Source organism: Peromyscus maniculatus, chromosome 3 (assembly GCF_049852395.1).
Source record: "Peromyscus maniculatus bairdii isolate BWxNUB_F1_BW_parent chromosome 3, HU_Pman_BW_mat_3.1, whole genome shotgun sequence".
In the NCBI taxonomy this organism is placed as follows: domain Eukaryota; kingdom Metazoa; phylum Chordata; class Mammalia; order Rodentia; family Cricetidae; genus Peromyscus; species Peromyscus maniculatus.
In genome coordinates, this window is record NC_134854.1 from 93,058,131 (window position 1) to 93,081,738 (window position 23,608).

The 23,608-nt window shown below is 48.0% G+C and overlaps 1 protein-coding gene and 1 non-coding gene across 7 annotated transcripts; one reads left to right on the forward strand and one right to left on the reverse strand.

The window, feature by feature from the left end:
* Window positions 1-399: 399 nt before the first annotated feature.
* Thnsl2 (threonine synthase like 2) lies at window positions 400-19,920 on the reverse strand. 6 transcript variants are annotated; one of them, XM_076566902.1, is made up of 10 exons: window positions 19,794-19,864; window positions 17,831-17,942; window positions 16,623-16,857; window positions 14,043-14,237; window positions 11,857-12,009; window positions 6,914-7,144; window positions 4,484-4,632; window positions 4,257-4,382; window positions 1,241-1,392; window positions 400-894 (listed from the first exon to the last, which is right to left on the reverse strand). In XM_076566902.1, exons 2-10 carry the CDS (start codon window positions 17,894-17,896, stop codon window positions 666-668), a joined length of 1,536 nt encoding a protein of 511 aa, XP_076423017.1. In that variant the 5' UTR covers window positions 17,897-17,942; window positions 19,794-19,864; the 3' UTR covers window positions 400-665. The 6 variants fall into 6 exon arrangements, with proteins under 6 accessions (XP_076423017.1, XP_076423019.1, XP_076423018.1 ...); XM_076566904.1 differs by lacking the exon at window positions 17,831-17,942 and having other exon boundaries at window positions 19,794-19,920; XM_076566903.1 differs by lacking the exon at window positions 17,831-17,942 and having other exon boundaries at window positions 19,255-19,853.
* LOC121828381 (U6 spliceosomal RNA) lies at window positions 12,799-12,904 on the forward strand. Its single transcript, XR_006070868.2, has one exon. It is a non-coding gene; the product is annotated as a U6 spliceosomal RNA (small nuclear RNA).
* Window positions 19,921-23,608: the final 3,688 nt, after the last annotated feature.

Here is a 23,608-nt window from a genome sequence, read left to right on the forward strand (position 1 = left end):
AAGGCTCATCACGTGTCGCCCCTGAAACTTGCATATTAAGAACGATGCTGCCAAGCCTTCCCACATCGGCCACCCTCCACCTCAGCTGCTCACTCTTCCCCTCACAGAACAAAGGCAAGCAAGCAGATCCCCAGGAATCACCTGCAGCTTTCCCCAGAAGCAGGGACACAAGCTGCTCAAGGTCACCTCTCCTTGGGATGAGAATATATATATTTTTAAAGACTCACCTCTCCTTGGGATGAGAATATATATATTTTTAAAGACACAGACTGGCCATGGAGATCTGGCTGCCCTGGAACTTTCTATGTAAACCAGGCTGGTTCAGAGCTCACAGGGACCTGCTATCTCTTCCTCCTAAAGGCTGGAATTAAATGTGCTGACACACCCAGCTGGGACAAGGAAGTTTAAAAAGGATTTATTTTTATTATTTTAAATTACAGGTATGCGTGTCTGTATGTGTATCTGCGCACATGAGTGCGTCGCCCACGGAGGCCAGAAGCGTCAGAACTCCTGCAGCTGGAGTTATACATGGTTGTGAGTCACCGGCCATGGGTGCTGGCAACTAATCTTGGGTCCTCTGGAAGAGCAGCAAGAGTTCTTAACTACTGAGCCATCTTGTCCCAGTGAGTCCCGGGACAAGCGTCTTCAAACCAGTTCCAGCCTGGCTATTCTGAGGGGTTCACAGCCCCACCGTGCCAGCGCTGGGACACGCCCTCAATTGTGTCCCGCAGCATCTGCATCCAGTCATCTCCTCTCCGCATGGGGAGGCAGCGGGTCTCCTTGTGCTCCAGGGCTAGGATCTCTGCAGGAGTCTGGGGAGTCAGCCCAGCAGCCTGGACTGCTTCTGGGAATTTGACTGCAGAGGCAGAGGCCAGGCAGCACCGGGAGATGCTCCTGAAGATGGGGCAGGACAGGAGAGAACAGGAGAAGGAGATGGAGGAAGAAGGACCAGGAGAAAGGTTAGGGGCGGGGCAGGGGGCGGGGCAGAGAGCAGAGACAGACAGAGACATGATTAGTACCTTGAATTTACCTGTCTAAGAAACCTACAAAGTTTCCCAATGAAGACCCAGCTCAGCCATCACCTCCCCTCGTGACCTGGGATATAGTTCACTCCTCTTCTAAACAGCTGTAGTTCTTGGGCACAGACCCCACCATGCTCCCAACATCACTATCCTTAGCCTTGTATGCCCTGCTTGGAGAAGCGCGGTGCCCTCAGTGCCCCAGACCTCCCAGCTGGTACCTGGATTGCCCACTGTCAGTCTGCTGGTAGTGGTAGTTCACCGCTGTGGCTGAATGGGGGCACAGCAGGTACTGGTTCTCTTCCCAGCAGCGGCCCATGGTCTGGGTGATGGCCTCATCAGACACTGACTCAGATGTCACCGCCTCTGAAAGCTGAAGGGTCAGGGGACAGGGGTGAATGTCGGGATTGGTGAACCACAGGAGGACTAAAACCCTGCTATATACACAGCCACACCAACGCCAGGAGCTCAGATGAATGCTCCAGACTGAATACTGACCCAGCTCAGAGTAAAAGCAATTTCTGAGTTTTGAGCCAATTGCAGTTTTGAGCCTACTGAGCAGAAGGATTTATACAAGTTTTGGCTACAATCGCAATGTATTTAGATCACGCATCAAATTAGTACAGTCTTGTTCTATAGCCAGATACAGCACAAGTCACGGGTGTTCAAACCACCTGTGGTGTGAAAACTTCCCTGTCAGTTCCCACCCTGTGTTGGAGCACCTCCCCCGGGAAACCTTCTAGTACTCACAGGCAGAGGAAGACTCCCTTCTCAGTGCTCCCTGAGCACTTGGTTTGCCAGATAATTTCTTGAAGATGTTCTGCATGCTTACAACATAGTAAACACCCTACATGTACTCAATGGCATCAGACACCAAGTAAGTGGTTCATAGATTGTTCATATAGCTATTTCCTGGCTTAGGGATGTTTTAGAGATGGCAACCAATATATCCTCTCTTCTCCTTCTCCTCTTTTTCCCAGTTCTGAGGATTGAATGCAGGGCCTAATGCATATGAAGCATGTGCTCTACCACTTAGATGTATCACTCAATATGATAGCTGTATTTTTTCTTTGTATTTCCAGCACCTAACAGTTCTTGAACCATAGCAAATAAACAATATGGATGGATGGATGGATGGCATTCTAGCAAATACAGCATCCTTTGATGGTAGAAAATGAAGAAACAGAGGACATGATGTCTCCAGTTTTGTTTTGTTTTCTTTCTTTTTTTTTTTTCTGAGACAGGGTTTCTCTGTGTAACAGTCCCAGCTGTCCTGGAACGTGCTTTGTAGACCAGGCTGGCCTCAAACTCAGAGATCTGCCTTCCTCTGCCTCCCAAGTGCTGAGGTCAAAGGCATACACCATCACTGCCCAGTTGATGTCTCCAGTTTTAATGGAGGATCTCACTGACTTAAAGGGAAGGGATATTGATGTCTGCACAAACCATGGGTCAAACAAACTAATGTTTGGCTATGTCAAAAGCAGTATAGGGATGGAAAGATGGTTCAGCTATTCAGAGCACTGGCTGCTCTTTTTGAGGACCCAGGCATGGTTCTCAGCACCCACATGGTAGCTCACAACCATCTGTAACTACCGTTCCAGGGGATATGAGCCCCCTTCTGGCCTCCACAGGCACTGCATGCATAAGGTACACATACATAAACACAGGCAAACACTCATACACATTAAATTAAAATAATGAAAACCTTTTTTTTTTTTTAAAGCAGTGTAGAGCAAGGGTACAACTGTGTCCAGTTTTGAGAAGAATCCTTCAAGAGAGATACTAACTATGGACAACTACGTTATGTAAGAGACCGCTAAAGGAATTGGGAAGGCTAAATTGGTAAATAAGGATTCTCCTCAAGTGGAGGACACTGAGGTAAAATCAGACTGTGCAATCTAGAAGAAAGAAATTCTAGAACTTTGTGATGATCGGAGCTGCAGTAAGGTAGCTTGCTCTAGTCACCCAGTGGAGGGATACAGAGCCAGCATGACCACCAACAGGAAATGAGGTACAGAAATTAAGATGCCCTATAAAATAAGAACCTATCAGCAGGCTGCATTCAAATAAAAGCAGCGCTTTCTAACTAGTTCCCTAAAATAAATGAAACTTATTTATTAACTAAATAAAGTCTCTCCTCCTCTAGTAGAGAGACAGAGACAAGGAGGACAAAGGAGAGAGATAAGTGTCAGCGAGAGCTACAGTCTCTCCGTGTCGGAAGGGCAGAATGACTCTGTCCTTGTTGCACAGTTGTTGCTATTATTGGAAATTAACAACAATAATAAATAAAAATAAAAACAGTAACTGTATGGAGCTATGTATTTCCAGCAGCATGTAAAGTGCCTCCCATGTCTCTTTTCTTTTGACCCACATCTCACAGCAACCCTATGAGACAGGCATTCCTATTATCCTCGCTGTACAGATGGGGAAACTGAGGTGCAGAATCTACACAACTAGCTTAGTGTTTCACAACTCTCCTCATTCACTCAGTGTTAGCTGTGAAAGTTCCTGGCTCACAGATGCTCAAAAAACCAGGTGTCCCCTTCCCTTGTTCAGACTTCCAAACCCCAACCCTGTCCTGTGCCTGCATCCTCTCCATCCTCCGTGGGATGCTGCTGTAGGAGGCACAGAGGTCTCTGCGCTCACTGATAAGCGCTAGGGGTGCCTAGAATGTTAAGCACACAGGGCTGTTCCTTTAAGGGTAGGAATGTAATAACCGCTATCTACCCAGAAGGCTGGATGTGGATGTGTTTACTAGCCTGGTGACCTTTGCTCTGTGTGGTAGAGACTTTTCCAGCACCGGATCCTCCCCCAGAACCTTATCAGTAAAACTACAGAACCGATCTTTATGGACTTTACACAAAGTTTTGATGTAGGCACACCTGACCTACATTTAGCTTATTTTGTTCCACAAGGAGACTTATGTATGCTTTGTTGTGCACACGGGACTGAGTTAATCATCACAAGAATGACGTTCACCACATTGTGCTGTGCTTAAACATGCCTAAAATAAACCACTAGAGGTCAGACTCCAGATGTTTGAACCAACACTGTCTACTGAGTCCTGTTGAACTGAAAGGCCTACTTGCTTCCCTCAGATGTTACTCTGCTGGCTCTGGAGGCTGCAGAGACACCCCACCCCCACCCCACCCCCACCCCACCCCACCCCCATCCCACCCTCACCCCATCCCCACCCCATCCCCACCCCCACCCCCCAGGCTGTGGCCAGTGACCAACCTTTCTGTGTAGGTCCTCGGGGAGGCGCACACTTTGGGTTCTTTCAAACTGCTCCATGAGCGCTCTCGTCGCCTGGCTGTCAGAGTCAGAGAGCAGCCAGAAGATCCTCTCCATGTTGTAGGGCACCTGAGTGGAGAGGCAGGGTCCTAGGCCACCTCATTCCAACCCTTACCCAGTCCCGCTCCACCAGCGGCTGGCCAGCCCCGCTCTTCTCCCCACAGGCCCACCTGAATGTCCATAGCGGATGCCAGGGTTGGCTTGACAACCTCACACAGAGAGAAGTCTCCCTTCTGGACAGTCCTGTGGATGATGTCATTGCGGTTCACGGCCACAACCAGGCGGATGGGCAGGCCCATCTTCTGAGCAATGCACCCAGCTTGGGACGAGACGAGAAGACACCAGGATTTTAGGACAAAGGCAAAGAATTACTTTTAAACTGAGCTTAATAAAAACAAACTTTTGTGCTGCTTGAAAATGAGAATAGAGAGACACCGGATGGGGGAGAGGGAGACAGGGAGGGGGGTCACTGCGCCCTGCCTACCAGGGACGGACACACATATAAAGTTTTGTGAGGCAACCCCCTCACTGCAAAAGAGGAAATGAGGTCACCACAGGCCGAATGTCTTGCCCGGATCCTCCCAATCTGCAGAGTTGAGGTCTCTGCATTCCACCTCGCTTTAGGGAGGGTGTCTAACTGGTCACTGCTGGCACACCAGGCTAGGGGCACAGCTTCGGGGCTTCTCCTGTCTCTGCCATCTTGCTGTGGGAGCACAGAGATGACAGATGTGTGCTGCCACGCCCAGTTTCATGCCTGAAGATCCAAACTCAGACTTGTGCAGCAAACACGTCACCTACTGGGTCCTCTCTCCAGGCCCTTACTTTTTGGAGGGGGCGGGGATGTCCACCAACATCCCCCTTAATTTTTTTAAGTCCACTCACTCTCTCATGTCACTTGATCCTCATGGAAACATTAGTGTCCTTCGGAGACTTAGGAAAAATGGAAGCTCAGGAGGGCCCGAGCTTCATTAAGGTGGAATGGGTCCCCAGGAGAAACGCCAGACGGGAATGTCCTCTATGGGTATTGCCCAGGCTTTACTTTGTGCCAGGTCCTATGCAGGGCACAGCTATAGGTGGCATTGCTAGCCAACAGTGACATGAAAGGGAAGCACAGGGTAGCACCCTCTGAGCGGTGGGGAAGCCAGCCTTCTCACCTAACTGCCAGCCCGTCACCTCTGTCTTCCCATAAGAAGCCCGGGAGTCTCCCAACCACTACGATGCTTTCGCCATCCCATTCATCCCTGATGCCTAGAGAAGCAAGGCCAGAGACAGAGCTACCACAAACACTAACACCGTTGCCTCCTCAAGAGATGGCAAGGATGGCAGCCTCCCTGGCTGTCAACTTGGCTCCCTACCAGCCAGCTGTGGAAACAGGGGACAGCTAGCTTCTCTGTGTCCGGTTCCTCCTTCTAAAATGCTAAGAACAGTAGAGGCGGACCCTGGATACAGGGCTTCTGCATCTACAGACTCAACTGACCACAAACCAAAACTATCCGAAAGAGGGTGTGGTAATACACACTATAATCCTAGCATTTGGGAAGCTGAGGCGGAGGATGGAGACTTCCATGGCTAGCCTGGGCTATACTGAATTCAAGGGCTGCTTGAGTTACATAGTGAAAACCTTTCTCAAGAAAAAAAAAATTGCACCTGTATTAAACACGTTCAAACTCTTTCTTGCAAATACCCCTTAAAGAACAATGGTCATTTAAATAACATTCACATACTGTATGTTATTTCACATCATCTAGAGGTGATTTAAAGTACTCAGGTGTGTGTGCATAGGTTATATGCAAACACCATGCCATATTATATAAGGGACTTGAACATCTGCAGGTTTTGGTATCTGTAGGGGTCCTAGAACCAATTGTCCATGTACATCAGGAGACAGCATTGTCCTAGTTGCATGAAATCATTAACCCATGAAAACCACTTAGAACCATGAAAACCACCTGGTGCATAGTTAATGCTTGAGAACGTTTGTTAGTATTTGGTGCCAGGCAGCTGGACAGCATCGTCTCTGTGCAAAGGTCATGTGCACCCAACAGTCAGACTCGCTCCCCACAGGCGGCTCTGAGCACGTGATCAGCCAGCCTTTACAGCAGAGGAGTTGAGTCTGAGGAACCCTCTAACAACCGTTCAGCTGGTAAAGGGCAGAGCCAGGGCCAGACTGCTGAGGCCAGAGTCCTTTCCGCTTCACACGGCCCCAGGGTAGTGAGAACAGTGTGCCACGGCACCAAGCGGGTGTCCCTCAGCAGGCAGTGGGCAGAGCTGGGAGTAAAGTGCAGATTTTGGGAAAGGACACTGAGCTATGTTTGGTGGTGGAGCCTTGACGTCTGTCTATTAGCCTCTGTGCAAGTAAGCACAGGCTAGGCTGCTGAAACTCGCAGGGTTGAGTCCTCAATCTCCCTCCTCTGCAGGACCCTGGAAAGTTCTGTCCCCAGCCGCTCCAAGCCAGAAGAAATCTAGGACATCCCATGTGGTTTTCTGTCGTCTTTAGAATAAAACACAACCTTCTTTTGCTCCACCTTTGTAGGCCAAAGATAGCTTTTGAAAGACCAGGTACTTTCTGGAAAGTCCATTTGCATCCCAGGGTCTCTCACCTGCAAGGTTACCCCCAGCCCCTGTAGGCACGACCACCTCCACAGCGGGCAGGGGGTGCGTGTCCAAGGAGGGTGCACACTGGAAGTAAGCGAAGAAGTGGTGTGCCATCTGCACCAGGACCCGAGACCAGTTGATGGAGTTCAAGCTCATCAGGTTGTGCTTCTGGACAAAAGGCACATCCGCAAACACAGCCTTGATGGGCTCATCAAGTTCATCACTGTTCCCTTCCACTGGCAAGGAGAGAGAATATAACAGCTCTCAGGAGCAGGAGAAGCCCCCAGCAGTCACTCTGGGCTCCGCCGAGGCCCTCCCAGGCGGGGCCCATCCTCTCCCATCTGGTCCAGCCTTTGCTTCCCTCACTTTCAACATGGCTTGGCCTGGCTTTCCAGGCTCCATGTAAGCTGCTTGGGGATAGAATGTAGGTCACTTCTTCTTGTGACCCTGAGTATTTGTCCTCACTTGGGAGAAAAAAAATGTGGTCAGAAGCATTTCCAATGGTCCTGCATTCTATAACATAAGACATAAAATGTCAGCCTTCTGGGCTATTGGGAAAAGAATTCCCCTCGTATTCTAAGTCTTCACTGTTCCACAAAGGGTATGTCTTCACTCTTCCGGAAAGAAGGAGAGAGTGTTACCCAACTGAAAGATGTGAACTCCATTGGGGCTGCGGGGATGGTCACTTCTCCCCTGTGGGTGAAGTGTGGGTGTCCTGACCCTGCTCCTGTGTGCTAGGTAAGCTTGCTGGGCAGAACTTGGCCCTGAAGCTGAGTGTGTACATTGGTTTAATTGTGTGGCTAATTATTGGGTAAATTATCCACCAGTCTAACGTATTAACACCCCAGTCTAGCTGCCTCAGTAATTGTACCAGATTGACCCTTTCTGTTGTTGGTTTTTTTTTTTTTTTTTAACTCTTTGGTCTTTGGCTCTTATTTCTTTGGGGGCCCTCCACTCAGCTCCCAAATAAATCACATGGAGCATTATTCTTTCTTATGAATGCCCGGCCTTAGCTTGGCTTGTTTGTAGCCAGCCTTTCTTAACTGAAATTATCCTGTCTACCTTTTGCCTCTGGGCTTTTACCTTTCTCTATTCTATATTCCTTTCTTTACTTTTCACTCCATAGTTTGCTGTCCAGCTGGGTGGCTGGCCCCTGATGTCCTCCTCTCCTCCTTCTTTTCTCACTCCTTGATCTCTTCTTCCCAGACTTCTCCTCTGAGTTATTCTCTCTGCTTGGTGGCCCCGCCTATCCCTCTCTTGCCTTGCTATTGGCCATTCAGCTCTTCACTAAACCAATCAGGTGTTTTAGACAGGCAAAGTAACATAGTTAAACAAATGCAACATAAAAGAGTGCAACACATCTTTGCATCATTAAACAAATATGCCACAGCATATACAAATGTAACACACCTTAAAATGATATTTCACCACACCTTACCCAATACCTGTACTTAACTCTGCATTTGGATCCATACCTCAAGGAGGGTGGGTGTGCAGGTTACTGGGGGAAGTACCAGGACGGCCCTTCAGGCTGTGAATCCTTCTCTCCTCATCACTGTATAGCATCAGTGAAGAGAGGAACCATCTGTAGTCCATGTGCAAACCCCAAGCAGCCTCATCCAGTGGCCCCACTTCTTGACTAAGGCCAAGCCAATCTGTGCCTGGCATGCCCGTGGGGTCAGGAGTTGGGTCCAAGATGGATATATGAGTTCAGGTCACTAAGACTCAGAAGGACATTTGCTGGGGTGCTAGAGAAACCACCCCTGCTTTTAAGGGAGAGCCACAGGAAAAGGGAGACTTGGTTACCTCAAGTCTCCATAATGTGACCTCAAGAGGAAGGAGCCTAGGACTGTGGAGGACAGAGCAGGGACTGGGAAGTACTTGGGTTCCGGATGGTAATGCTGAGTCTCAGAATCAACCAAGTGAGAGCCTACTTCACCCCTGGACATCCCAGTTCCAGAAGCTGGCAACTGTTTTTTCAGATAGTCTGAGCTGGATTTCCTGTTACTTCTGGTTTAAAAAACACACATGTACTATAATCAATGGACATCTAGTGTCCACTAAGTACTTGGTGCTCAGGAATCACACAATGTACACGGACATTGTCACCTTTATAAACCAGTGGCCGGGTGAGACGCTTGGCCTGTGTCTTTGTTACTTTTCTATTGCTGTTAGAGGATACTGTGACCAAAGCAACTTGTAGAAGAAAAGGATTTGCGGGGCTTGCAGTTTCAGAGGGTCAGAGTCCATGACCATTAAGGCTGCAGCACTGGAGGCAGGCATGGTGCTGGAGGAGAGGCTGAGAGTTTACATCCTTGTCCACAAGCATGAGGGAGAGAGGGAGAAAGGGAGGGAGAGAGGGAGGGAGGGAGGGAGGGAGGGAGGGAGGGAGGGAGGGAGGGAGGGAGAGAGGGAGGGCGAGTGAGAGAGTGCTAACCAGGAACGGCTGTGGGCTTCTGAAACCTCAAAGCCCACTCCAGTGAACAACTCTATCAAGGCCACACCTAATCTTTGCCAAGCAGTTCTGCTAACTAGGGACCAAGCACTCAAACATATGAACCTATGGGGACATTCTCACTCAAACCACCACAATCCACTCCCTGGACCCCATGGGCTTGTAGCCATAGCACAGTGCAAAATGCAGTTAGTCCAACTTCAAAAGTCCCCACAATCTCTCAGTCTCAAGACTGTTGAAAAAATCCAAAGCCCAACTCTCTTCTGAGACTCAAGGCACTCTCTTAACTGTAACATCCTGTAAAGTCAGTGGCATAGAATATATGGCACATAAACATGACAGCCTGAGTTTGATCTCTGGTGCCCGTTTAAAGGTAGGAAAAAAAAAAGAGATGACTCTACAAAGCTGTCCTCTGACCTTCATGGGGTCACTGTGTCATGTGCATCCTTCTCGTCACACACACAATAATGATGACGATGAATTAATAAAATTTAAACTCAGTGCCCATGTGGCCCAGCTCTACTCTTCGAGCTTACAAAGGGAAAACACATCTTTCCTATTAGCCCCTGAATCTACATGCATCCTCTTAACAGTCAAACAAGAAGCTTGGAAGAAGGAAAAGAACATGAACAGTACTGCTTATCAACAAACAATGTCTTTAACGCCTATCAAGGAGCTATTTCCTTGATGCACAGAACAGAAACACCTTAGCTCTAGTGATAATTATGACATGCTACACTTATCATCAACCACACATCTTCCTTCCACTATTTCACAGGTGGGCAATGTTCTCCAGCCCCCAGGGGAAGAGTCCTCCAATGTATCTGTACAAGGCAAGAGAGAAGGACTGTAGTACAAAAATCAATCCTCTGCTTAGCTGGGAAAAGACAGCCCTAGAGCCATGACCAGAAAGCTTGGCATGTGGGGAACAGCAGGGGCCTTCGGGATCCCAAACATTGTTCACTAAAGTCTCACAATGACCATAGGAAAATGCAGCCAGGTTGGGCAATTACCAAGGCTGGTGTGTAGGAGTTTGCCAACAATGGATTAGCCAAACCACGGACTTTGCACTGGAATGCACATGTGCTTGCCAAAGAAAAGCGCAGAGGGCCTTTTTCTCTGCCCTTGTGCAACTGGACAAAGGGAATTCGTGCTGCTCTTATGGTAAGACTTCTTTCCAGTATCTGAGCTCCTTGTCAGTGTTGGTATATTAACATCCAATCATCCTCTATGGATGATCTTAGTTACTGTTCTTTTGTTGTGAAGAGACACCATGGCCAAGGCAATTTATAAAAGGAAGCCTTTAACTGGGGGCTTGTTTATACTCTCAGAGGATTTGTTCTAGATCATCATGGTAGCCAGCAAGCAGGCATGGGACTGGAGCAGTGGCTGAGAGTTTACATCTGATCACAGGCAGAAGGCAGAGAGAGACAGAGACAGAGAGACAGAGACAGAGACAGACTGGACCTGGCTTGGCCTTTTGAAACCTTGAAATCCATCCCCAGTGACACACTTCCCCTAACAAGGCCACACCTCCTAGTCCTTCCCAAACAGTTCCACTAACTGGGGACTAAGCATTCAAACATATGTGCTTATGGGGGCCATTTTCATTCAAACCACTCAGGATTATACCAGGACCAAGGCAAGTTATAGAAGAAATTTTATTTTTATTTATTTTATCTTACGTGTATGGGTGTTTTGCCTGCATGTATGTCTGTGTACTATGTGCATACAGTGCCCAGAAGGGGGCATCGGATCTCACTGGAACTGCTGTTACAGATGATAAGTGAGTTGCCATGTGGGTGGTGAGAATTGAACCCTGTCCTCTAGAAGAGTGGTCAGTGCTCTTATAACCGCTGAGCCATTTCTCCTGCCCCTTTTATTGATTGATTGATTGATTGGCTGATTGATTGATTGGTAGAACATTTCCTGTGTATCAAGTGAATGATCAAAAAACCATGCCAGCCTGCACAGCTGAAGTGTGTAAAACCCCAACCAAGACCCCTAAAGCTACTGATGCCATGATAAAACCGAGGTCTTCATTATACAACCAGCTATAATGAAACTGGTAGCAGGCAGCCCAGGGCAGCTTCTTATTTTAATACTTGGCCCTGCTTACATGCATGGACTCTATGGAATGGCATGGACTACCCACACGCACTGACACGTTCTCTCAACTATGAAACACATTTGTGCTCACTACATTTCAGTACCCTGGAACAGAGCAAGTTGCTTGGCTTGAGTTATGGTTCTGCATGGCTCCTTACACGTGACATTGGCAAGGGGACCTGCACAGGGGCAGCACTGACAGTCACCTGAACCAACTGCAATAGTTCAACACAGTGAGTACAGGTCTAAAGCCACATGCCAGCCAGTGTGGAAAACAGTGAAGTCAGGAACCGGCCCAGAGCTAAGCCGCATCACCTCCGTACATGACTGATCCCACCAACGAAAAGAGCCAGGCAGGCCAGGACCACGCGGCCCCACACCTACCTCCAAACACATGGACATTCTCCTTCAGCACCGTCGTCATCTGGAGCTCCTGAATCTTTGTGCAAAGGCCTTTGGGCAACAGAACGATGATGTCCATATTCTTGGATCCCTGAACACTCTCAATGGCAGCACTTCCCGTGTCCCCAGCAGTTCCTAGGAAGGAGACCAACCCCTCCCTTTAGCACAAGGGGAATAGATGAATGAAATTGACCTTAAAATATTGGTGTTCACCTGTGTGGCCTGGGCAGGTGTCTCCATGACGGGTAAGGTGACCTGCTGACGTCCCATGCAACCCAAGTCAGAAGCTCATTTTTTAATAAAAGGGGGACCTGTAGGTCCCTGGCCCCTGTTTTGGGTAACTGTTGCCTTGCTTGCGGACCTTGACCTTGATATCCTCCCTATGCTAATTCCCTTCTGGGTTCCACCCTCCTGAATGCTTAAGGAAAGTTCCTTGTCTGTGTATCCTGAATAATGGGTGTTAACAGCTTAGATGCAAGATTGTAAAACATCAGTAGCGAACTTCTGCCCTCTGGGGTTCTCCCATTGTGCTGTAAGCCTGTATTTAAGACCTCCTCCCTCCTTCAATAAATGACATTAGGCATTTAAATATATATATATATATATATATATATATATATATATATATATATATGTATGTATTTGAATGAATACTGGAATACTGCGAATGTAATTTATGAATACCACAAATGTGATTAATATCATGAGTGTAATTTAAAAAATAAATAAAAAAAATACAAGGAACCCACCAAAGCGGCTGTACAAATAGGCCATCCTAATCCCGCCACTGTCAAGAGCTCTTCATTCTCCACACTGCCATCTATAAAATGACATACTAAAAACCTGTACTTGTAATTCCAAAACTCAGCCCTCAGGGGGCCGAAGCAGGTGAATCTCTCTGAGTTTGGGAACAACCTGGCCCATGTGCTTGCTTCAGCAGCACACAGACTGAAACTGGAACATACAGAGGAGATTAGCATGGCCCCTGCACAAAGATGACATGCGAATCCGTGAAGCGCTCCATATTTTTAAAACAAAACAAACAAACAAACAAAAAAGAACAACCTGCTCTACAAAGAGAGTTCCAGGACAGCTAGGAATACACAGAGGGGGAAAAAAAGTCTGTCTTGGAAAATAAAAATAAATAAATAAATAAATAAATAAATAAATAAATAAATAAATAAATAAATAAATGGAACTAATTAGAAAAAAATATTGGCATTCAATGCAGCAGCAATGGCTTTCAAATACTTGAAAGACAGATGCTTAGTAGTTAGTCCAGGGTCCGTGGATATGCTGATAAAATTCAGGATATTAATGAGTATTCTGTACACCTAAAAATATTCTGAGAAGGATCCGCAGCCTTCAGCAGTCTGACAAAGGGAACTATGGCAGTTAATCCTGTCAACTTGATGCTCAGTGTCACCAGGGAAAACACACCTCTGGATGTGCCTATCAGGGCATTTCCAGAGAGGTTTGACTGAAAAGGGAAGACTAACCCTGAACGTAGGTGGCACCACTCTATAAGCTGTGGTCCTGGACAAAATGAAACCAAGAAAGCAAGCTGAGCATCCATGCTATCTGCTTCCTGACTGTTGAGACAATGTGACCAGATGCCTCAGGCTCCTGCCACCATGCCTTCCCCACCCCGTGAACTGTGCTCTCAGGCTCAGCTGTGAGCACTTCCCTGCGGTGTGAACTGTGCTCTCAGGCTCAGCTGTGAGCACTTCCCTGCGGTGTGAACTGTACTCTCAGGCTCAGCTGTGAGCACTTCCCTGTGGTGTGAACTGTACTCTCAGGCTCAGCTGTGAGCACTTCCCTGCGGTGTGAACTGTGCTCTCAGGCTCAGCTGTGAGCACTTCCCTGCGGTGTGAACTGTACTCTCAGGCTCAGCTGTGAGCACTTCCCTGTGGTGTGAACTGTACTCTCAGACCCAGCTGTGAGCACTTCCCTGTGGTGTGAACTGTAAACTGTGTTTTCACATGGTCCTCGGTGACCCCTGTGAAAGGGTCATTCGACCCCCAAAGGGGTCGCGAGCACACAGGTTGAGAACTGCTTATCTAGAAGAACTGATAGCATAAGCCTTAAAAGCTTCAATCAAGGGTGTCTTGTGCATGAGCACACTCCAGCTGGGGTGCTAAAGGACCCTGCCTTCTCCCAACACCCACCTACAACAATGGTGACATGCTTCTTCCTCTTCTGCAGGAAGTACTGCAGGAACTGAGCGGTGCAGGACAGCGACAGGTCCTTAAAGGCATATGTGACCCCATGCCACAGCTCCAGTATATTCAGCCCATTCCTCAGTCTGCGCAGATGGACCACATCTCTGTGGCGGAATCTGCTGAAGGCTTGGTCAATCAGATCTGTGAGGGTAGAGATTGGACAGCAGGTAAAGGTATTAACCCTTCAAGTTCTCTTTCTGCCTCTTTAAAGTGTTTGTTTACCATTGCCAGCTAAAAAGTCCAGAAAATCTGATCTTAAATGACATATGTAGGAACAGAATTGTATAGATCTAGAAAAATCTGGGGGGACATGTATTAAACTGCTCATACATTCCTCTTTAGAATTCCCCAGAGACTAGAACTGGCTTTAGAAAATGTCTTGTTTTTATTTTGTATACTTCTTCATTGGGTCTTTTTATTTTATTTTTATTTATCTTATGTGAATGGGTGTTTTGGCTGCATGTATGTATATGTACCATGTGTGTGCAGTGCCTGAAGAGGCCAGAAGAGGGAGTCAGATCCCCTGGAGCTAGAGTTACAGATGGTTATGAGTCACCATGTGGATTCTGGGAACTGAATCCAGGTCCTCTGGAAAAGCAGCCAGTGTTCTTAACTATTGAAATGTCTCTCCAGCTCATTTGAGTCTTTTTTTTTTTTTTTTTTTGGTTTTTCGAGACAGGGTTTCTCTGTGTAGCTTTGCGCCTTTCCTGGAGCTCGCTTGGTAGCCCAGGCTGGCCTCGAACTCACAAAGATCCGCCTGGCTCTGCCTCCCGAGTGCTGGGATTAAAGGCGTGCGCCACCACGCCCGGCTTCATTTGAGTCTTTTTATAAGTACATATTTCAATAGAAGATCAAATCATGGATCAAATAAGTCAGTTTCAGCCTCCTAATTTTCTTCCCTAAAGATGGAAGTTTTGTTAGTCTAATTTTGTAATACTAAATCTCACATCTGTGGTGCCTAGACCTGGGCATGGCTGATATACATATAAACAGCTACAGTTTAGAACCTAGCTTCTTGAACTTCTGTTGTGCACCACACCTAGGATATTATGAAAATGTGGAGTCTGGGTCAATAGGTCTGATCTGACTTTGAAATGTATAACCCACTGCCTAGGTAACGCCATCACTGCTGGTCACCGGAACACTGTAGTCCTTTCTCCTCCTCAACTACAAAACCTACCATTACCGTGCAGTTTGCTTTTTGTCAACTTGATACAAACCTAGACACACCTGGGAAGAGAATGTCAGCTGTGGTACTGCCTCCATAAAATTGGCCTGCAGGCAAATCGGTGGGAATTTTCCTGTTTAATGACTGATGGGGAGGAGCCCAGCTCCCTGGGGGTGGTGTTACCCCTGGTCAGGTGGTTCAGGGTGTATAAGATGGAAGGATAAGCAAGCCATGAGGCTCAAGCCAGTGTTCCCCCATGTCTTCTGCTTCAGTTCCAACTTCCAGGTTCCTGCCTTGAGTTCCTGCCCATGACTTCCCTCAGTAATAGTGCATGCTGAAAGAAACTTTTTCCTCCCCAAATTGCTTTGGTCATGGTGTTTAATCACAGCAACAGAAAATATTGACTAAAAATACTACCCTATGGATTTTCTTCTTGTCACTCAAAATGTCGCCTGAGAACCAACAGCTGTAGTCCTAAATAGGCACTTAATAGAAGGGCAGGATCCTTATACCCACCCTGTGGTTTTCAAATGAGAATGGCTCCCATAGACTCATGTGTTTGAATGCTTGGTCCTCAGTTGGTGGAACTGTTTGGGAAGGATTAGGAGGTGTGGCCTCGTTGGAGGAAGTATGTCACTGGGATGGACTGGGTGGACTTGGAGGTTTCAAAAGCTCATACCATTCCCAGTTAGCTCTCTCTGCCTTATGCTTGTAGATCAAGATGTAAGTTCTCAGCTACTGCTTCAGTGCTATGACTGCAGTCATGCTCCCTACAATGATGGTCATGGACTCTAACCATCCCAAAGTGTAAGTCCCAGATAAACTCTTTTCCCTAAGTTGTCTTGATCATGGTGACTTACCACAGCATAGAAAAATAACTAACACACACACACACACACACACACACACACACACACACACACACACCTACTGAATTAGAGTCTGCTTTTAAATTGATATCCTTGAGGAAAATTAATTACACTTTACAGCTTGAGACAACCTGTCCCAGGACCTCAACAAGACAAAATAGTAATCTAGGTGTCCGGATGAATGAGAGAAACATTCATCAACACTCAAGAATTCTGGACGACTTAAAAATCCTTATAATTTTGATGTATTTTTTAAAAATAATAATCAATTTTCAGTGGTGCATTTTGTCATTCATCTCGCTGGAGGCAGACAGAGGAATGAGGAGTCCTGGATAGTCTAATTGTGAAATTCTAGAATCGGGGGGAAAAAGTTTGCAAGGTTTGAGAAAGGCACCTGGGGATTTTCCAGTGGTTGGGTGATGAGTATAACTCAGGGAAGAGGTGTGCAATGCTGATCTGGGGCAGGGGTGCTGCAGGGGGGCTCCTCACCATTTAGGTCATGTCTTGGGATGAGCTCCAGGCCAATGAAGAGGGCACACAGCTCCTTCAGCAGGTTGCGATAGGAAAGCGTGCTCCAGTGGCGCAGGGTCTCTCTGTCCAGCTGTGGGAACTCCTCTGGCACATAGAGACCCCCATCGGGTGCATAGCCAGAGAAGAGGGCTCCCTCAAAGTTGACCCGTGGGGCCATTCCCCGGGTGCTCGTGTACCACATGATCTGGGAAGCCTGCAGAGAAAGAGTCCCAGGCAGCTGATCTTCGGAGCTCCCACAGGGTGAAGCTGAGTATCCACAGTCCTCTGATGTAACCTCTGGGCCCCCACTCACTGGAATATGTATCTCAGGCATGGCTATGACAGCCCTAATTTGAATCTCATCTCAGCTTTGCCAAGTCTTGTGTAAATTATGATCCTTCTGATCAAAACAGGGAATTCCACTGAGCGCACCACCTTGAGGTGTAGGTACTAGAGCATGCTAGGAAAAGAGAATCATAGCCCTTCCCAGTGACCAAGAAAACCTTGGCGTGGAGGAAGATCATAGCAACAGCAGCTAGCTGCCACGTTTGACAGGCTTCTGAGTAGGGAAAAGACCAGAAGATCTGATTGGCAAATGCTGGTGTGGACGTGGGGGAAGGGGGATGTTCATTCACTGCTGGTGGGAGTGCAAACCTGTGCAGCCACTGTAGAAATTGGTGTGGTGATTCCTCAAAAAGCTAGAAATGGATCTACCATATGGTCCAGATATACCACTCCTGGACACATTCCCAAAGGATTCTCCATCCCATTACAAAGCCATCCATGATCATTGTTGTTCTATTCACAACAGCCAGGAGATAGAAACAGCCTAGATGAATGGGTAATTGGGAGTCAGACTCCTTCAAGGATGCAGACTCTGAGAGGCCACCCATGCTCCAATAGATGGTCCCACACCCATGGACTAAATGGATTCAGTGGGGATTTTTGTTTGCTTATTTGTTTGTTTTTTAAGAGAGAGAGAGAGCACATGAAGTTGGGAGGGAAAAGTGGTGGGGAGGAACCAGAGAGGAAAGAATGGGGACAGATATTTGATCAAAACATAAGCATGTATGAGTACTAAATAAAATACATATTTTTTTTAAACTGCAAGTCCTATATCCCAGGAAACCCTCAGTCCCAGGCAAATCAGGATGGTTGGGCATTATTACCAATAACCTGTGGCCTACCTTGGAGCCTAATTCTAGAAGGCTAGCAGCAGAGTTTACGTACTCCCTTTGAACCTCTGTAGCCATGGCTAATTGACTCTGGCTCCTGGTATGGATTCAGGGCCGTACGGTCCTTAGAATGAGACAGAGATCACAGCAGAATTTAGGGGTTTCAATGTTAAGGCCCCACAGTAACTAGGGGGGTCATTTGACCATGCATAACTCTCAATATCACTTAGGTGTTTCTCTACCCTGCCCACAGAATTCTGTTTTCCTTTTCCTTCCCCTCGGCCTCTGCCTGGCCCTGGAGACGGACCCCGGGCTTTCTGCAATTGCTCTGCCATTGAGCTCCACTTCTAGTCCTGAAGTCAAGGGTCTCTGACACCCGTGGGTCCCGTAGGTCCACCCTGAGTTCTACGTGAGCTGCCATGCGCCAGCCACTCTTGCTGCCTACAAACGCATGTACGTTCACTTTAGGGGTGTGCTAAATTACCAAGCAGGCACGTCCGAACTTTCGCCATCGCAACATGACTTTGCTATCTACCAAGTTCAAGCCTCAGAATGGTGACGGCAAGTTACAAGCGTAAGGGAATAAATGAAATCACGTAATGTTTTAAAATCACAGTTTCGTTTTGGGACTCATTCATAGCTATCCTCAGTCATGTGCATTAGCCGTGCCTGAAACCAAGAATATTATTAAATAGAACCGGGGTGGATACCGTCACGCTGGGACAATGGGTACAAGCGGAAATGACTTTAGGAATCGGGGATTTACAGTCACCCCACACAGGAGTCCATGACAAAGAACAAAATCAAGGCAACCCGAAAGCCCAAAGCAGTGGATAACCAACGCGGGCACAGCATCTCAGAAGGCAGAAGCACGGTCAGGAGGCCAGAGGCTCAGCAGTACCTTCAGTAACGACGGGAAATGCCGAAATGCTGTGGACAGGGTTAGCACCTATGCAAACTGGCCTGAAATCCTCGCTGCATAACTTTATCGGACCGGACTAACAGAAATGCTACAAGCGAGTACTACCCCAAACCCCAACCAAACCTGCTGCTGCAGGTGCTGGACAGGACCAGAAGCAGGTCGGACTACAAGGAACAGCTAAAAGGATCATTTCCCCAAAGCCCCATTCTCAGTGGAATGGACCCTAGGGTACCCGGGCACGGAGGTGGGCTCCAGATTCTGTAACTCGAGAAAAGGCATGAACAAGGAACAGAGCGAGGGTCTGGCTTGAACTCAGCTTGTGTCAGTGAATTCTCTATGAGCAATAAGAAGCTGACCCGGTTAGCACAGAGGCCCAAGCTCCTTACGTGTGTGTGTGTGTGTGTGTGTGTGTGTGTGTGTGTGTGTGTGTGTGTGTGTGTATAAGGGCTGTGTCGGTTCTGACCAATCACGTCAAGGGACAGCGTTCCCAGCCTAACAACTACAAGAAACACACCTGATGGTTCCAAAAAAACAAAAACAAAATCAGCTGCATTTCGTTAGCCGGTTGTATGAGGATTCTGGACTCAGACCTCCGCAGTACATTACTGTGATAATTACTTCTTGAGCTTTTCTGGGTTTTATTCCAGAATGGAGACAGGGCAATAAGCACCATAAATAATAATAACAACAGTGATATCAGCCTTTGGGCCGGGATTCCGCGTCTGGGATGGTTCAGAGACTCAGCAGATGGCTACCCTGGGGTTGGAGTTTAAGGCAGGGCCTGGGCCTGGGAGCGGGGTCTAGAGCCGCGGGCGAGTTCGCAGAGGCCTCTGAACACAGCTCACAGCCCTGGGTTTCGGGGTTCTCCCCGCACTGCCGAACCCTGGCTGCAGGTGGGAAACCCCGGCTGCAGGTGGGACAACCTCCCTCCCGCCGCCCCGCGCACGACCCGCTGCCATCCCTACGCCGGCCCGCAAACCAAGCTGAGCTGCCATGGCTAGGACGGCAGCCAGGACTCAGACACGTCACCGCGGAGAGCGCGGGGGACGTTACCGTGGGGGCGCCGAGCTGCCTGGCTACCCGGGTCCAGTGGGCGACACGCGCGGCCCTGCTGTCCCGGAGCCTGAGGTTCCGAGAGAGTTTGAGTGAAAGGTTGGGGAGGAGCTCCTCCCGAGGGCGGGGGGGGGGGGGAGGCGTGGAGGAGGGACGTGGAGGAGGGGTGGAAGAAGGGGGCGTGGAGGAGGGGGTGGAAGAAGGGGGCGTGGAGGAGGGGGTGGAAGAAGGGGGCGTGGAGGAGAGGGGAGAGCTTCTTCCCTTGGTGCTCTCAGGCCCCGGGGACTTTCTTTTACTCAAGATCTTCGCTGCGACTTAGTAGAATAAAAGCTGGTAAAGTTATGCTTTGTTTTTATTTTTATTGTTTACTTATTTATTTTGACACAGGGCCTCTCTCTATAGCTCTGGCCTCCTGGAATTTTCTATGTCCCCATTCTCTCCCCCCCCCACTCCCCCCAATACTGAGATTAAAAGCTTTGTTTTGTTTTTAGATGAGAAAACAGAGGGCAATGTGGGAAGAGGGAAGGCCCTTCGGGCCCTTGGCTTTCATGGCTCTGGCCTGTGCTAAAATCCACTAGATGGATGCATCGATTTAGCTTAAAAAACAAATCTTACTCTTCTTCTCCACGCACGTGTCTCTCCCACAGGCCTGAGCACTCTGTCCCTTTAACTCTAATAAACTCTATAAGCGGAAAAAAAAAAAAAGACAAATCTTAATAGGGTAATACTTTTCATCAGACATAACTCTAGTCTAGGATAAAATCTGACTCAGTCTGTTCCTCTCCCCTTCCTTTTCTCTACCCCCGACCTGCTTCATGGAACTCGATCACCTTGAAGTCCTGATCTTTGGACTCCGTTTCCTGAATGCTGAGATCAGAGGATCTGTTGCATCAACCCCTTATGCAGGGAAATCAACAAGAACTCGGGGCGCGCTAGGCGAGCACTTTGCCAGCCGAGCTGCAGTCCCAGCCTCCACTTTATTTTTCAGAGTGGAAAAAAGCAAGAACTTGGGGAAAATTTTTCTACAAATATGCCCCAATGTCCCTGGATTCACATTAACACTCCTGAGTAAGCGTCTGTTTGAAGAGACAGGTACAGACTGAGATTTATTTACTCTTGGCCCTGGGCTTGGCCTGGTCCTTGCCCCAGCTGGGTCTCAAGGAGATTCTGGGACTTGTAAAGCATAGATATCCCCCCCCCCCCCCCCCCCCCGGTGTTGGCCTATCTCATTCTTCCTCCTGGGGTCTCTGTTTCCTCAAGCTGCCTGCTGTGGAAGCTTCCAGCACACATGCTTGTCCCCCACAGCCTCAGAAGGTCTCACCCAGCTGCTACTCACTAGACTGGGTGGGTCTCAGATTCTCCTGAGTAGCAGGCACTAAGAGACTGCCCCTGCTCAGGGTATGAGATAGGTCTTGCAAACACAAGATGAGGCCAGAGGCTTGTCATGGAGCTGACACAGGGGTCAGAGGGGCCAGCCTACTGAGGGGTATAGGTCAGTCATGAACCTCCTCCAAAGTGTGTCTGTGCTTCCCATGAGGTGCATTTAATCATCCAGAGGCCAGGGAAACTGGGACTCAGGAAATGCCATAAAAGTCAGCATCGTTTGTTACAGTGTTCCCAAAGTAGTCTTCATAAGCATCCAAGGACAGCAATGCCATCCACAGGGCTCTTCCAGCAGGCCGTCTGCCTCGCTGGTCAGGCCTACAGGAAAGCACCACCCTGGGGCCAGAGGGCAGCCAGAATATTCTGTGAAGCCTACTTTGACTGCTCACCAGGGAGAGGACGATGGCTGGAGGGACGTCTGAGTTAATCATTAGGAGCTGTGCCTGGGGTGTTCAGCACAGGAGCCCCGAAGGCCCAGGAGGAAAGCTGAACTCAGAGCAGTCAGCACAGTAAACTGTGGAGTTCGTTTCTAGTTTGGACGCACATACAAGTTTCTTCCATCTTCTTAACAGTCTTCTATTTTAATATATATGTGGATTTTAAAGCTATACAGCAATTAGTTCTATCAAATAATCAGACTGGAGCTGGAGAGATGAGTTAGCTGTTCAAAGCATTGGCTGCTCTTCTGGAGTTCAGTTCCCACCACCCCCGTGGCAGCTCATAACCATCTGTAAGTCTAGATGTATGTGGAGGAAATGACCTGACTCCGTCTTTTGACTTCTACACAGGCACACATGCAGGCAAAACACTCACACACATAAAATAATAAAAATAAAATAAACAGACCAAGGCATTCTTATTGGCAATCCTGCCCCAAACAGATCAGGTCAAATCAGATGTAGCATTTCACAGGCTGTCAAAATCGATTTCAGTTCTGGGGCCACGCACATAATTAACAAAAATACATTAATCGCACCTAAGACGACCAAAGAGAGCTGAAAGAAACCGCAGGATTCAGAATAACTAAGCAGTGTGTTTTGCTTGCACTCACAACGTGAATGGCAGATCTCAGAGCTGCTTTGATGGGGTGAGAGGAGCCTGGACATCTAAGTGAACCCAGTGGGACAAAGCTGCTGGGACCGGCTAGAACTTTGACCAGGGCTCACTGCTCCTCCGTCTCTCCTTCCGTGGACTCGGTTTCCATTTCTAATCCGCCATGCTGGCCTTGATTGTGTTATCCGGCAGCCGAACTCCTTGGTGAGATCTGCGGTTTGGAAAGTCAAGGCTAACTCCACCATCTTCCCCTCCACACGGTGAGTGGCTGGAAGCCACCGCTGAACCTCGGCCCAAAGTTTTAAACACGAGCCGCAACCTTCTCCTGCTCATCCACCTGAATCTGTAACTTCAAAACATCACGAGGTACCCCACCCGCCAATCGAGTCCCCACGTTTCATAAGGACCCCCACCTTCTTCTGATAGAGCCGGGCTAGAACTAATGGCTCCTGGGAGGACAGCACAGACTCCAAAGCAGCCCCAGGGTGGGCTCCACCAGCCTCAGAAGGTCTCACCCACGCTGGCCGCCAACTCACTATGTCCTCAGGGAAGATGACCTGAATTTCTGGTCCTCCTGCCCCCACTCCCATTTGTTAATGAGTCTAGTGTTTTGGGGTGAGCAAGTTCCTGGAGTTAGATAGTGATAATGGTTGCACACATTTGTAAATTTATAAAGGACTATGAGGTCGTGCGTGCTAAAGAAGTGAAGCTTATGCTATATAAATTATAAGAGAAACCCTGTCTCAAAAAACCAAAAAAAAAAAATTATATATATATATGTATATATATATATGTATATATATATATGTATGTATATATCATATAGGGAAAGTGTCCAAAGCCCCAAGTGATAGGCTGAGTTCTAGGAAGAATGTTGTTACTATAGCCAGAGATCTGTCTCAGCCCTGACGGGGGTCCCTTACCATATATTTACATTACGGTTCATAACAGTAGCAAATTTGCGGTTATGAAGCAGCAATGAAACAATTTTATGGTTGGGGTCACCACAGCATGAGGACCTGTATTAAAGGGTCTCAGCATTAGGAAGGTTGAGAACCACTGACAGAGAAGGTCATTCTGGAACTCAGTCTTGCCCTTCAGGTCAGGGGTCAGCCCACCCCTGAGACTTGTGCTGTCCGAGTCTCTCTCCTTATCGCCCCGCCCCTCTACTCTTGCCTCCTTCTGTGGATGTGTGGGCACAGGCACTTTTTGAAAGGCAGAGTCAGTTAATTCTGCTGGTATCAACCTTGTACTCCTCGGGGCATCTGGGCTGTGGGAAGAAAACAGACCTTCACAGCGTGCACAGTACCAAGGTAGTGTGATAACAAGCACATGCTGATTTCCTGTATAGTATAAACGTGTCTCTTTAACGCAGAATA

Excerpts from the sequence above, each read along its gene's own strand:
- Thnsl2 (XM_076566903.1), bottom strand. The coding sequence starts at position 19,413 with ATGGTGCTTATTGCCCTGTCTCCATTCTGGAATAAAACCCAGAAAAGC. Across the intron at positions 7,145-11,856 it reads GAATGTCCATGTGTTTGGAG|TGGAAGGGAACAGTGATGAA; the intron begins GTAGGTGTGGGG and ends TCTCCTTGCCAG. Across the intron at positions 895-1,240 it reads ACTGACAGTGGGCAATCCAG|GAGCATCTCCCGGTGCTGCC; the intron begins GTACCAGCTGGG and ends CCCCATCTTCAG.